The sequence below is a fragment of the Pelophylax lessonae genome (genome assembly GCF_965119305.1).
Source record: "Pelophylax lessonae genome assembly, chromosome: 1".
Lineage (NCBI taxonomy): Eukaryota > Metazoa > Chordata > Amphibia > Anura > Ranidae > Pelophylax > Pelophylax lessonae.
Genome location: NC_138768.1, coordinates 88,681,459 through 88,696,906, shown reverse-complemented (window position 1 = coordinate 88,696,906; position 15,448 = coordinate 88,681,459). Strand labels below are relative to the sequence as shown.

At 45.7% G+C, this 15,448-nt stretch overlaps 1 protein-coding gene across 1 annotated transcript in view; it reads right to left on the bottom strand.

The window, feature by feature from the left end:
* Window positions 1-508: 508 nt before the first annotated feature.
* The window catches only part of LOC309544140 (C4b-binding protein alpha chain-like), a gene marked incomplete at its 3' end in the record, with an annotated part of 145,323 nt that continues 130,383 nt past the window's right edge, over window positions 509-15,448 (bottom strand). Inside the window, exons 9-11 of the mRNA XM_082243031.1 lie at window positions 14,215-14,397; window positions 3,309-3,543; window positions 509-542 (exon numbers count right to left, since the gene is read on the bottom strand). Of these exons, the coding sequence (XP_082099157.1) occupies window positions 509-542; window positions 3,309-3,543; window positions 14,215-14,397 (452 nt within the window). The remainder of the gene's footprint in view (window positions 543-3,308; window positions 3,544-14,214; window positions 14,398-15,448) is intronic.

Genomic DNA, 15,448 nt, shown 5'->3' with positions numbered 1-15,448 from the left:
GTGGTGGGCTTAACCTCCTTAGCGGTATTCCCAAGTGTGGCTCGGGGTGGAATTTCAGAGCCATTAGCGGTAACACTCGGGGTACCACCAGGGAACATCGCTGGATCCTGGTAGAGGGTTACTTATCCCGCAGGATACACTATATTACCAAAAGTTTTGGGATGCCTGCCTTTACATGCACATGAACGTTAATGGCATCCCAGTCTTAGTCCGTAGGGTTCAGCCAGATAGAACACCTTTGGGATAAATTAGAGTGGAAACCGTGAGCCAGACCTTCTCATCCAACATCAGTGCCTGACCTTACAAATGCGCTTCTGAAAGAATGGTCAAACAAAGCCTTCACATCTCTGATTTACTGTTCTGACACTTTACAATGCCACACACATTATTTGTTCTTGTTTTATTGGAAGATATCTGCATACAATAGGAATGTATTACAAGGACATAAATTCTCTTAAAACTTGGTTGTCTTTAGCTTGATTTATGGACAAGTTCAGGTGGGTTAAAACTAGTCATAATCATAGTCTCTTGAGTATGAATATCTGTAAAACAGAAGAATATGTATATATTAGGAACCCATCTTTTTCCAACATGATGAAATCATTAGGTTAGATCTAAAGCCAGTCACTAAAATCTCAAGTAAGCTTTACCATATTAATGTTGTTTCAAAAATGTTTTTAAATCTATATAGATCTGCAGCTTTCATTATGGAATTCCTGGTGATCCTGCCACCAATTCGTTTTCTAGGGTGACAACTGTCACTTTTATATGTGCTCTGCATTTTCACCCCTGGTGGAGATAACAAGCAGCTGTGCTGACACCCATTGTGCGGACACAGCCCACTGTTGTCACTATCATAAGGGCAGTTCAGAGCAAGGACAGGCAGCAGCTAAAAAGTTGGAGGGGATCAGCAGCACTAGGATGCAACAAAGAATTAAAAAGTTAAAAACATTATTTTATTGAAAATATGGCAATCGTTTTTATATACAGTGCTTTCCAATTAGAGTTTAGATACCAAGATTTTTTTTTTTTTTAACACTTTCATTTTTAAAAGTGCATTTCTATATTCTATAGATATTAAACAAAACTAACATTGAATAACTGTAAAAAATAAAATAAAAAAATAAAGTATTTTAGTAAACTGATCCTCCAACAGCAGAAACAACTTAATCCAGGTCTTAGAAGATGGGCTGATGGCTCAAAAAGTCATGACTTTGAGATATCTATCCATCTCTAAAGCTAGTCTGATAGAAGTTCACAAAGATTGGATGACCTAGGACATGACTGAGGCACAGTGGGTGACTGAAGGTGGCTAAACTTGAATGAATCAAACATGATCTATGAATGGAAGGAGTGGACCTTTCAACCATCCAGCTGTCATCCATTCAGAGATCCTGTTTCATCATTCATAGACAGTGTAGTGTGTCTTCTATGAACAGAGGAGCTGGGCAGAAAGGGCGGGCATAGTCAAGTTCTCTTGATAGGAACTTTTTGAGAGTCCCTTAGTTGTATTAACCCCCACCACACCAGAAGTTTATGGCAGCAGGGGTGGGTGGGGCATTGTCAGACGAGGGTTTCTACTAAAAGAAGACAAATCAGCCCAAAGGGACACTTCCTACTGACTATAAGTTATACCCTTTGTGTTGATATTTATGTTTTCGATTTTAGCTACACTTAGGCTTTACACATGGTGGCTGAATTAGCTTTCATTTTAGTTTTTAATTTTATTTTCACCTAGTGATCCAGCCAGTAAGTCTTATTTTCAACTTCCCTTAGAGCGGTAGCAAATTGCAGTTTGTGGGAAAAAAAAATTCCCTTCAAGGAAATGTCATAATGGGCTAGTAGGCATTGCATACTAGCAAATTATGAGAAACTTACCTTTCAGATCTCTTATTTGGAGGGGTCGGGCAGCTAGGATTAGGCTGGAACAGCTGCAGAAGCCTAGGGAGGAGGGGGGCCTTGCACTTCCCAACCCTTGGATATACTACCTGGCCTCCCAGCTGCAGCATCTGATGGGTGCTATGACCGGGATGCAGGGCGGGGCTGCATTGGCCGTGATGCGCCACTTCACTGGTGCTTGAGAAGTGCCAGAGGGTTTGGAGGCGCAACTCTTCTCCAAGTCGAACAAATTATACCCCACCTATAGGCTTACGCAAAAGGTATGGGACAAAGCCAAACAGCTGCAGCAGGTTTCTGGATATACTACATATAGCCCACTTTGGCATAACTGTACATATCCCGAATTATGCAAGCTGGACCAGGCGAACAGGTGGCGTGCCTATGGGGTGACCCACCTTAAGCATGTACTGGATGATGGTGTGCTCGTGCCATTCTCCCAATTGCAATCCAGATTCTCTATCCCCGGGTCTATGAGGTTCTATTATTACCAGCTGCGACATGCTGTGCAGGCCCAAACCTCCTTGCAGAATTTTCAGCTGTCCCCCACCCCTGTCTTTTATCTCATATGTACTTTTGATTCCACTAAGGGTTTCATCTCCAGCTGTTATGCCTCGTTGTTGGGCGCTCATCTGGAGATGTATCCCAGTAGGGCATGTGAAAACTGGTGCTCTGATGTGGGTGACATCCTGGCTGAACAGTGGCAGGATGCTATGGAATCAGCCTGACTATGCTCACTTAATGTGTCCCACCAGGTGTCTCAATTGTACATTCTCCTCAGGGTACACCACACCCCGTTAAAACTTCATTCCATGGGGGTTCGGCCTGACAATTTGTGCGGTAGATGTGAGGTGGAGGTGGGTGACTTGGTGCATCTCATGTGGAGATGCCCGAAGCTGCATCGGTATTGGTCAGGGGTACTGTCCTCCATTAACAGAGTACTGGGGTTGGCGATTCCTCGGGACCCCAGACAGTGCCTTTTGGGTATTCTAGAACATGTGATGGAGGATAGGTATTTGCATGAAGCGGCTTTGTTCCAAGCTCGCCTGCTTATTCTCCGTCACTGGATGGCCCGGGACCCCCCGACGTATAAGATGTGGCTGGAACAGTTGGGCCTCACTCTCCGCATGGAGAAGTCTAATTACCAGCACCGGGGTTCTACCACCAAGTTTTTCAAGGTGTGGGGGATGTGGCTGAGTTCTCCAGGTATGGCTCCTACGGCGCTGGTACTGGACCGACTTCTGCTCTAAGCTGCGGGTCCTGCCCGAGGGGATGGGTTGCCAGCCCCGAGGGGCTGGGTATGTGCATTTTTACTTTACAGTCTTGGGGCTTCTTTGACCTTGAGCGTAACATATCATAATACAGTTTATTTTCCATACATAACTTAAAAAATAAAAATAGTATGAACTTACTTCTCACAGGTTGGTAGTTTTGGTGACCATAAATAATAATAGCCACCAAACAAATACCATCCTTCTCTAGTGCATGTGCTCTGGCTACTTCCTTGAAGTCTGTAGCCACTTTCACACGTGATTGTAATTTCATCTGATCTAGAGAATCCATAACCATTAATTTCAGGATCATATTGGCGGTTGTTTTTCTGAGTTATACGTCCATTGGCAATTTTTGGTAAACTGCAGTCTTTTTCTAAAAAAAACAAAAAAAACAAAAAAAAAAAAGGAAAGAAAATGTTATATATGTAAACCCTAAAAGTTACCTTCTCTTACTTGCTTCCTTTTGCTCTGTTAACCACTTGACCTCTGGAAGATTTACCCCCCTTCATGGCCAGGCCATCTTTTGCTATACACCACTGCGTTACTTTAACTGACAAATGCGCAGTCATACAATGTTGTCCATAAATTACATTTACGTAATTTTTTTCTCCACAATTAGAGCTTTCTTTTGATGGTATTTGAACACCACTGGGGTGTTTTTTTTTTTTTTTTGCTTTTTTGCACTATAAACAAAAAAACTATATTTTTGTACTTTTTTGCCATAAAACATATCAAAACATTTTAAAAAATCTAATTTCTTCATAAATTTAGGCCAATATGTATTCTGCTACATATTTTTGGTGACACCAATACAGTGATCAATGCTAAAAAATATGCACTGTCACGTACTAATGACACTGGCTGGGAGGGGATAAACGTGTGCCTAACCAGTGTTAAGGTGTACTGTGTGAGATGTTTTTACTAAGGGATGTGATGGATTTTGTTCCCTGCATTAGGGGGTCCTTTAAAAAATGTTGTTTTTTTTTTTTTTTTTAATTTAACTTTTATTTTTTTTTTTTAATGCTATACCTTTACCCTTTTTTTAAAATCAACTTTACTGCTATTGTAGCACAATTCCCAGCCGTTTTGCTGGACATGGGTCCCCCTGGGTTACCGGTAGCAACAACAGCACATTTAAGCATGTTTCTCCAAGTATGAGCACTGAGACAATGACCAGTCCAGTATCTTTGGGTTTTTGTATTTATTTGGTAACTTGAATAGGAGAAGGGATGCGTGGAATACTCCTTGAACTGAACTAGGCACAATTGGCGGAGACACTTGAGTAATACTGCTTGGCACTGACTTGACGCTGGCTGAATGCCTATCAATGCTGGCTCGACGCTGGTTAACGCTGGCCGGATGCCTGTTAACGCTGAACTGACTTGGGACTGCTTTCTTACTAAAGAAGTCCTCTTTAAGCTCCCTTAAGCACTCCTTGCTGAGGTAGCTATTTGAATACACTGCTGCACTGCTGAACACTTCAGGGCCCACACCAGTGCCCCCTTTCTCTCTCTAATCTCCAGGGCTTAGACTCTGGCACCCCCTTTCTAAGCCACAACTACTGGCTAGCTGCCTCCCTTTGACCTTCTGGAGTGGTCCCCTCTCGCCTAGGCAGACCCCTGGGCAGTTTTGAGTACTCACAACACTGTTTTTCCAGGAAACTTCTGCCCCAGCAGCTCCACTCGGTCCACAGCACTCTGGATCCTTCCTGCAGCCCAGCTCAACCTCCGGTCCTCTATACCGACTGCCCAGGACACCTTCTCTAGCTCTGGCAGGAGGAGAGACAGCCGTCACCCTCCTCCTGGGACTCTGCTTCCCGCCAAAGACCCCCTGTCACTTGAACCCTTAAGACTTCTATCCAATCCCAGGGTGCATTGCAGAAAACTCCGCCCACTGAGACAGCTATAAGCCCTGGTGTGCTATTGGCCAGGTTGCCTCCACTGTCCAACAAGAGCCCTCATTTGATACAGTGGGGAGACTCCCCAGAGTCAACAGACCACACCTGGAAGCACATGACAGCCTAACTGAATGATCAGGCCCCCCTGATAAGCAGTCAGGGCCACATATATACTTTATCTAGCACCTATTCATTACAAGGAATGAACAACATCTCTTGTAATAGCATGGGCCGTGACAGGTCCTCTTAATGGAGAGGTCTGGGGACCCCTTCCGTCACTCGTAAAAATAATGCAGCGATGGCAATAGCTGCAGCGATGACCGAGATATCATCCTTCCCATCCGAGGATGTTTATAAATGTACATCGGATGGGAAGTTGTTAAAGAATTAAACTCTCTCAATCAACATTGACTATTTATAATCCTTATGCTGCAAGCATTAGCAAAAAGATAGGAAGGTAAATCACAGGCACCACTAAATGGTGGCCCACGGTCCGCGTCCGGCCCGAGTCACTGTTCCATTCGAACTGGCCGCGGTCCTGCTATTTAGGAGCCCGCTCAGCCATCCTCACTGCTGCCATACTAAACATGCTCCTCATGAACGGCCGGATGCATGAGGCTGATATCAGAGGCAGTACAGCTCTGGATGGAGGGCGGGACTTCAAGTTAACTAGCAGGTGATTGGTTGCTAACAACCAATCACAAGCTGGTTACCTGGAAATGTTGTGCAGATCCCTCCCTCCTTCCAGAGCTGTCGTCCTTCTGATGTGAGCCTCATGCCTCTTGCCGTCCATGCGGAGCTGTCCTGCTGCCAATGTCTGCTCTAGACTGCTGTGAGTAATGTGGAGGTAGCTGAGGGTGCTGTGAAGGGGGGCCGAGGACAGGAATCTGAAGATGGGGGAGCGGAGGACAGAAATGTAAAGGGGGAGGGGGCGAGGACAGGCATGTAAAGGGGTAGTGAGGGACAGGAATGTAAAGGAGTACTGGGGGACAGGAATGTAAAGGGGTACTGGGGGGTGAGGACAGGAATGTAAAGGGGTGGGGGTGGGGGGTGAGGACAGGAATGTAAAGGGGTAGTGGGGAAGAGAATAGGAATATAAAGGGGTAGTGGGCAAAAGGACAGGAATGTAAAGGGGTACTGGAGATGAGGACATGAATGTAGGGGTAGGGGGGTGAGGACAGGAATGTAAAGGGGTGGGGGGGGGGGTTTGAGGACAGGAATGTAAAGGGTGGGGGGGTGAGGAAAGGAATGTAAAAGGGTAGGGGGGTGAGGACAGGAATGTAAAGGGGTACTGGAGATGAGGACAGGAATGTAAAGGGGTAGGGGGGGGGTGAGGACAGGAATGTAAAGGGGTGGGGAAGGGGAGGACAGGAATGTAAAGGGGTGGGGGGTGAGGACAGGAATGTAAAGGGGTAGGGGGGGGTGAGGACAGGAATGTAAAGGGGTGGGGAAGGGGAGGACAGGAATGTAAAGGGGTGGGGGGTGAGGACAGGAATGTAAAGGGGTAGGGGGGTGAGGACAGGAATGTAAAGGGGTGGGGGGCGAGGACAGGAATGTAAAGGGGTGGGGGGGAGATGAGGACAGGAATGTAAGGGGGTAGTGGGGAAGAGGACAGGAATGTAAAGGGGTACTGGAGATGAGGACAGAAATGTAAAGGGGTACTGGAGAGGAGGACAGGAATGTAAAGGGGTACTGGAGAGGAGGACAGGAATGTAAAGGGGTACTGGAGATGAGGAGAGGAATGTAAAAAGAAGGGGGGGTGAGGACAGGAATGTAAAGGGGTAGGGGTGAGGACAGGAATGTAAAAGGGGTACTGGAGATGAGGACAGGAATGTAAAAGGGGTACTGGAGATGAGGACAGGAATGTAAAGTGGTGTGGGGGGGGGGGGTGAGGACGGTGAGGAGACGAATGTAAAGGGTTAGGGGGTGAGGACAGGAATGTAAAGGGGTAGAGGGAGTTAGAACAGGAATGTAAATGGGTGGGGGGGGGGGGTGAGGACAGGAATGTAAAGGGGTAGTGGGGATGAGAACAGGAATGTAAAGGGGTACTGGAGATGAGGACCGGAATATAAAGGGGTACTGGAGATGAAAACAGGAATATAAAGGGGTACTGGAGATGAGGACAGGAATATAAAGGGGTAGGGGGGTGAGGACAGGAATGTAAAGGGGTACTGGAGATGAGGACAGGAATATAAAGGGGTGGGGGGTGAGGACAGGAATATAAAGGGGTACTGGAGATGAGGACAGGAATATAAAGGGCTAGGGGGGGTGAGGACAGGAATGTAAAGGGGTACTGGAGATGAGGACATGAATGTAAAGGGGGTAGGGGGTGAGGATAGGAATGTAAATGGGTAGGGGGTGAGAACAGGAATGTAAAGGGGTAGGGGGGGGTGATAACAGGAATGTGAAGGGGTAGGGGGGTGAGGACAGGAATGTAAAGGGGTAGGGGATGAGAACAGGAATGTAAAGGGGTAGGAGGGGTGAGGACAGGAATGTGAAGGTGGAAGGGAGGTGATATAAAGGGGGCTAAGGACAGGAATGCGAAGGGGGGCTGAGGACAGAAATGTAAAGGAGAAGGGGGGTGATATAAAGGGGCATAAGGATAGGAATGTATAGGGGGGTGACGGTAGGGATGCGAGGGGAGGGGGGTGATATGAAGGGGAGCTGAGGACAGTAATGTGAAGGAGGGGCTGTGATTTGCAGGGGGGACTGAGAACACTGTTGTAATGACAGGATTGGGATGTGAAGGATCTCAGGCTAGGTTTAGAACATTGCTACCTGTGTTCTGCATGTAGGCAGCCCATTCATTTCAATGGACTGTCTTACATGAAGAAACATACAAAAAGTAGTCCCTGGCCCTTTTTAAATTGCGCTGCACCAAGCTGGTGTGACACTCACGAAAACATGCAGCATTTGCCAATGCTTCAAGGTGCCATTAGGAATCAAACATACGATTTGGACCCCTGCTGGAAGAAAAGTTTAGTGACTGGACCTCCATGAATTTTAATTCAATACCCCTGGTATATATAATATTTACTTGTTTAAAAACTTTTACAGTTACATTTCTTTAGCTGCTTCTTGGTTTCTAGCCTAGGCCAAAATGATGTCCTAAATCCTATGAGTCTTAATGCATAGGCGTGTGCAGGGGGTGTACCAGTTGTGCCTGGGCACACTCTAATCAATATGTGCGGTGCCGATTCCCCCTACTGCCCAGCTTACCTCCATTTTGGGCCCCTCTCCTCTCTCCTGACTGCTGCAGGAGATGTTTAAGGATGGACAGTGGGGGAATGGGATGGTAAATATGTATTTTACCAGCCCCTTCCTTTTCTAAATGAACACAGTGAACACACTTGCTCACAGTGTTCATCCATAACTGAAGCATAGAAAAACTGTGTTTACTATGCTTCAGTTTGTGAATGAGCAGGAAGCCACTCAGCACAGAGCACTTCCCATTCATTCAAAAGTTTATTTCTTTCCTGGGGAGGAGGGGCTTTCTCAGCTTAGCACACCCTCCTGCCTACATGCCTGAAATAAGAGCAGATGGATTCCAGGAAGTAAAAATGCTACATGAACCATCTTCCCTTACTCAAGATGCGCCGTGGCTAGAAATGCTAGTTTTTTCCACTTTAACCACCTTTGCCCCCCCCCCCCCCTCTTTCTTGACCAGGCCATTTCTTGCGATATGGCCTGCATTACTTTAACTGACAATTGCGCAGACGTGTGACATTGTACCCAAATAAAATGTATGTCCTTTTTTTTCACACAAATAGAGCTTTCTTGGTAGTATTTGATCACCTCTGCATTTTTTATTTTTTGTGCTATAAACAAAAAAAAAAAAAAAAACAGACAATTCTGATTAAAAAAACCACATTTTTTACTTTCTGCTATAAAACAACATTTCTTCTAAAATTTAGGCCAATATGTATTCTGCTACATATTTTTGGTAAAAAAAAAATCCCAAAATAAGCGTACATTGATTGGTTTGTGCAAACATTAAAGCGTCTACAAACTAGGGGATATATTTATGGAACTTGTATTTATTTTTATTTTTTAGGCTGGGTTCACACTGTCGCAAATTGGATGGGGGTTTCTCCGCATTCAATTTGTATGACAGGAGACACACAGCTCTGTGTCAGCTGCACAGCGGCTTGCAGAAAAGTCTTGTGCGTCTTCTGGTTCGTTTCAGGTCCGAATTCAGTCAATAATTCGGACATGAAATGGTGCACGGGGATGCACCAGGCCCCCTGCTGCAAGCCGCTCTGAATTCACTTTGAACCCAGTCTTACTATGCAATGCTGGTGATCAGCGATTTATAGCGGTACTGTGATATTGCAGTGGACAAATTGGACACCTAACTGACACTTTTGTTTTTGCAACTAATGACATCAGTACAGTGATCATTGCTAAAAATATGCACTGTCACTGTACTAATGACACTGGCAGAGAAGGGGTGATGAAAGGGTTAAATGTGTGGCCAACGTGTTACTGTGTGCTGTTTTTACTAAGCAATGTGTGTTGCAGGAAGAAAAAAAACAGCACATCGTTGCTGTCAGAAGAGAGCCCTGTGTTTGTTTACCTACACAGGGCTCTCTTTGGTAATGTCCGGAGCCAATCGTCGGGTGCTGGCGACCAATCAGCGCCTGGAACCTGCAGTTTGGTTGGTGCTGCAGCCAATCGCAACACACCCGTGGCGGCAGGGGCATGCGGGCGCGCTCTTATCCCGATGCGCGGATCAGGTACTAGGTACATGATCCGTGCAGAGCAGCCTGCTGTAGTATATCTATGGTGGATGGCCTGCAAGCGGTTAAAATGAAAAACCTCAGAGTTCTGCTAGTGTATAGCTAGCTTTAGAGTCGGTTCACACTGGGGCGACACGACTCCTTACTACTTCGGGGGCGACTTGTGCATTACAATGCACCACGGCTTCGGAGTGACTTGCAGGGACTTCACATAATGGAAGTCAATGCAAGTCGCTCCGAGGTCGCCCCAAAGTAGTACAGGACCCTTTTTCTAAGTTGGAGCGACTTGTGTCGCTCCTATTAGAACGGGTCCTGTAGCGGTCAATGGACCGCGACGGAGCGCGACTTGTCAGGCTGAAAAGTCGCCTGACAAGTTGCGGCAATGTGAACCGGCTCTTATTTTTGGGGCAGGCAGGAATAGACATCATTGTGGCTATGCAGAATTGGAAGTTCCTTTTGGATATGCAAAATATACAAACAGTAGAAACATTTTTGAAACATGACACGTTGAAGCTGTAGAAAACACCACTTGGTGACTTGTATGTGGGCGGGGTCTACAGCGCCTGTGCACATGGAGGTATACTTTGAGTGAAGTGTGCTCATCAATGACTGGAACCTGCCGGGGACTTCAGTCATGTGAGAAGTCGAAGATTAACCACTTTAAGACCGGAAGGATTTGCCCCCTTAATGACCAGGCCCTATTTTGCGATTTGGCACTGCGTTATTTTAATGGACAATTGCGTGGTCGTGCGATGCTGTATCAAAATAAAATTGACGTCCTTTTTTTCCTACAAACAGAGCTTTCTTTTGGTGATATTTGATCACCTGTGCAATTTTTATTTTTTGCACTATAAACAAAAAAAGAGTGACAATTTTGAAAAAAAAGACAATATTTTTCACATTCTGCTATATAACATTCCCCCCCCAAAAAAAAAGATGTAAATCTAATTTTTTTAACATTTTAGGCCAATTTGTTTTCTGCTACATATTTTTGGTAAAAAAAAAAAAATCGCAATAAGCGTATTTTGATTGGTTTGCGCAAAAGTTATTGCGTCTACTAACTACGGGAAAGATTTTTGTAATTTTTATTTATTATTTTTTTTTTTTTACTAGTAATGGCGGCAATCTGCGATTTTTTGCAGGACTGCAACATTGCGGTGGACAGATCGGACCCCTAACTGACATTTTTGACACTTTTGGGGGTACCAGTGTCATTACTACAGTAATCAATGCTAAAAATATGCACTGTTACTGTAAAAATGACACTGGCAGGGAAGGGGTTAACCACCCTGTGGGTGATCAAGTGGTTAAATGTGAGCCTAGGGGAGTGATTCTAACTGTGGGGGGGCGTGGCTTCTGAAATGACAATAGAGACATGTGATCCTACATAGAAGGATCACATGGGCTTCTATGGTCATTGCAGGGAGAAGAACAGTCTGTGTTTACAACAGCTGACTGTCCTCTCTCAGCAGGGAACGATCGCGGGTGTCAGGCGGCAATCGGAGCCTCCTGACCCGTGCATCAGCTTCCCCGCTGCCAAGTGGGGGTGGGAGCACACCGCTGGCGGGACACACTCGCCCCCATGCTTTCCGTGCGCAACCAACGTAGATCTACGTCGGTTTGTGCAGGAGAGCCACCATGCCACAGTAAATAGGCAGCGGGTGGTCGGGAAGTGGTTAAAGTGATTATAAAGTCTCATTTTTTTCTATTAAAATAACAAACGTTATACTTACCTGCTCTGTGCAGTGGTTTTGCACAGAGCAGCCCGGATCATTTTATTCTCGGCTTCCTCACTGCTGCTCCTGGCCCCTTCTTCCTGTTGAGTCCCCCCACAGCAAGCAGCTTGCTATGGGGGGCACCTGAGCCAAGTCACAGCTCTGTGTATCCATGTAGACACAGAGCCACAGTTAGGCCCCGCCCCCTCTCTCCTAAATGGCCGAGTTTGATTGACAGCAGCAGGAGCCAATGACACCCCTGCTGTCTCAGCCAATTAGGAGGGAAAGTCCTGAACGGCCGAGGCATTTGTAGACATCGCTGGATCAAGAAGGGGCTCAGGTAAGTATTGGGGGGGCAAAGGGGGGCTGCTGCACACAGAAAACTTTTTATCTTAATGCATAGAATGCATTAAGATAAAAAATCTTCTGCCTTTACAACCACTTTAAAGCGGTTCCAAAAGTCAGAAGGTTTTTTATCTTAAAAGGGGAAGTCCACCCTAACACTAAAATTGCTATATTTACAGGCATCCATGATCTAAAACTAACCTATCTAAGGGTCCTTTCTGCCTGGCCGACTCTGTTTTGCTCAGCTGGGATTGATCCGCCAAGTTAACCTATTGTAGTGATGTTACTCATAGCCCATAGTGCTTTTATAGACGCAGGTTCTTTAGGATGCACCAGAAACCAACATGCGCCCCTGTTAATAACTTCGGACCAGGCTCAAAGAGGTGGAAACAACTTCACTGTAAACTTGTCATAACAGTTGCAACAGAGTAAAACGTTCTTTCCATGACTAAACCTGTAGGTGGGGTGCAGCATGGTGCAGAGTCAATAATTCACACAAACAAGTGCAATAAACTTGTATTGAAGAAATGCAACAACAATTCATAACAAGCCTGGGAGAAAAAACACCCGCGTGGCCACACTCACAGTTCAGTAGAATGACAGGAGTAGTTTCCGGCTGGAATGACAGTGTCTGTCTAAAGGGGACTGAATGTGGCCTGGGCGTCTGGGTCTTCTGGAGAATGTCCAGAAGAGACGATTTGCCTCATTGTCAGGAACCTCTCCCTAGCACTAACAGTATCCCTCACAGACAGGGTAGCCGTCAATACCCTGTCCACTCACCAAAAGCGTGCCAAAACCTTGGAGCCAGGGCCTTAAATAGGCTCTGTTTGACCCAAGATGGCCACTTGAGTCCCAATTGGATAGCTTCCCCAGTGACCCAGGAAACTATAGAGGAGCTTCTTTATTCCTGACTTCCTCTCCTACAACAGTGCCACTACAGCCAAGCGCCACCTTCTGTGGAGAAAGTAGCCTGCACCTGCCTACAAACCTATCTGTGGCTGCTCCAGCATACCTGCACAGGAAGAGTTCTTTTAAGCAAAGTCCATAGCAGCGATTTCCAGATATTGTTTTCCTGACGAGTCAATGGTTTCTTATCCTGGCTCTCTCAGCCCTTTTCCAGCCTCTTGGGCCTGGACCCCTGTCCCCTTTTATATAAATACAGGACCAGTGGGTCAGACCGAAATTAGACTGGGAACGGTGGTAAAAGGTATTAACTCCTTTCCCCTAGCTTGAGTAGCTATGCTAACTAGCTCACTGTAGACAACCTGCATATACTGTATGTACCTACAGGTAGGCTTAAAATAAATCTTACCTGTAGGTACAAGAAATATCTCCTAAACAGTGCACATATATGAGATATTTACTATTTCTTCAGCCGGTGACATCACCGACACATGCGCACTGCACTCTGAATCAGGGGCGGATCCAGAGTCTAGTCCTGGGAGGGGCACTGTCAGAAAATAAGGTGTTGCTTACAGAACTGTATTGCAAAACGAACAGCACTCCTGTGTTCCATAGGAGAAGTACAGCCAAACAAGCTTTCCCCATACTTCTCCTTAAGTGTGTACCTAGCTAAAAGTGGAAAGGGCTTAAGCCCCCCCCCCTTACATCAGGGTCCCCAGAGAGCCCCACCTTATGTCGAGATCCCCAGAGAGCCCCCCCAGCTCACAGGGTCCCCAGAGAGCCCCCCTCACATTGGGGTCCCCACAGAGCCCCCCTCACATTGGGGTCCCCACAGAGCCCCCCTCACATTGGGGTCCCCACAGAGCCCCCCTCACATCGGGGTTCCCACAGAGCTCCCCCTTACATCAGGGTCCCCACAGAGCCCCCCCTTACATCAGGGTCCCCAGAGCTGCTCCTCCTCTAACTTAAATATAAACCACCTGAAGTTCCTTACCTTATTTAAATTTACAAGGGAGGCAGGGCACTGGCAGCAGTCAGATCTAAACAAGAAAGTTCCACCACTGATAGATGCAGGAGCGAGTCAGGAAGTGTGGCAGCAGGAAGCCCAGGACAGACTGCGAGAGAAAGTCCCGCCCCCTGCTGAACATCAGGGGCGGAGTCATACTAATCACATGGTTGGTTGCTAGACGCTGGGCGGTGCCAGCAACCAACCACTGCTGGCCTGGCAGTGAGTGGCAAGCAGGAGCCGGGACCACCGCGGTGGGAGTACGGCACCGCTAAAAAATATTTTCTCGGGGGGATGGGGGGAATTGCCCTGTTGCCCCGTTTTTTTTTTTATTTACTACTGCTTTGATGAAAACCTGCATCATCTGGATCCTTCCTGGCACCCCCTGACTTGCTTCATTCATCTTTAGTTAACAAGTATTACAGTACATTACACTTACTTAGCTCACAGATTGGGAATTCACTCCACTGAAAATTTTTTTGACACATCACTCGCCTTTCCCCTATTAGTTTGTAGTCTGAATTACAAGCCACTGTTATTGAATCATACTCATAATATCCAGTAGTTTTCCTTCCTTGTTGTATTTTTCCATTAATTAATTTGGGCTCTGGACAGAATGCTCCTGTAAGAAATAAATAAAAATGCAAAAAAAAAAAATCAAAATTTGTCATACTGGTTTAAAAAAAAGTTCACAGAGTTCATAGATTTCTGAGGACTTCAGTATAAAATGTATAAGCAACTGCTACCGATTTGCCTTACAAGAGGAATAAAATATTCCTGATCTCCAAGGTCAGTTGACTTAATTACCTAGTATTTAGTAATTATAGTGTTTGATATTATTAGTTGTAAGAAATTAATCCAGTCCTTTTAAATACCAATGCTACCTTGTAAAACATTCTGCAGCTTAAAATCAAACTCATCAGTCTATTGAAGCCATTCTCAACCAGGGTTCCTCCAGAGGCTGTGGCTCGTTGACCTCCCGTGTCATAGTGCCAGCATAGTTTTGGCGCCAACGCCATTTTTGCAGGCCAGCAGCATGACACCAACTATCTTTCTAGCTGTCTGTAGGGGTGGCATTCTAAACACCACTGTAAGAGTTGAATTCTTCCCATTGACCACCAGTGTAAGGAGCAGTGTAAGGATCATTCTTCCCACAGACCACCAATGTAAGGAGCATTCATCCCACAGACCACCAATGTAGGAAGCATTCTTCCCAATTTTTCTTTATTGAAAGTCTTGCAATCAGTAAGCATAAAATCAATATACATAAATATATACATATTTACATGAAAAGGGAGAAAAATATATAGCAAATTCTGCTCTCAAACAAAGAATGGCTTTAAAGCAAAAACAAAACTCACATCATGAATATGTCATACCGGGGAAAATAATCTTAGTAAGACTCATACCACTGCGCCAGACATCAATCCTGCGAGGTCAAGAAACAAAACCACCCCCATTATGCATGCAGCCCTTCTTCAAAAAGAAGATATTAACCAACAAAAGCTAAGGGACTGAAAGAAATAGCATAGGAAAAGAGCTCCTCACCCAGAGATGGACAGTTCACCAAAGGCAGGTCTGATATTCCTCCACGCCCTTATCCAGACCATTTGAGGCTCCGTGTCCTTCTCAAGACCCCAAATCTTTCCAACCTCACCCAGAATATCGTACAC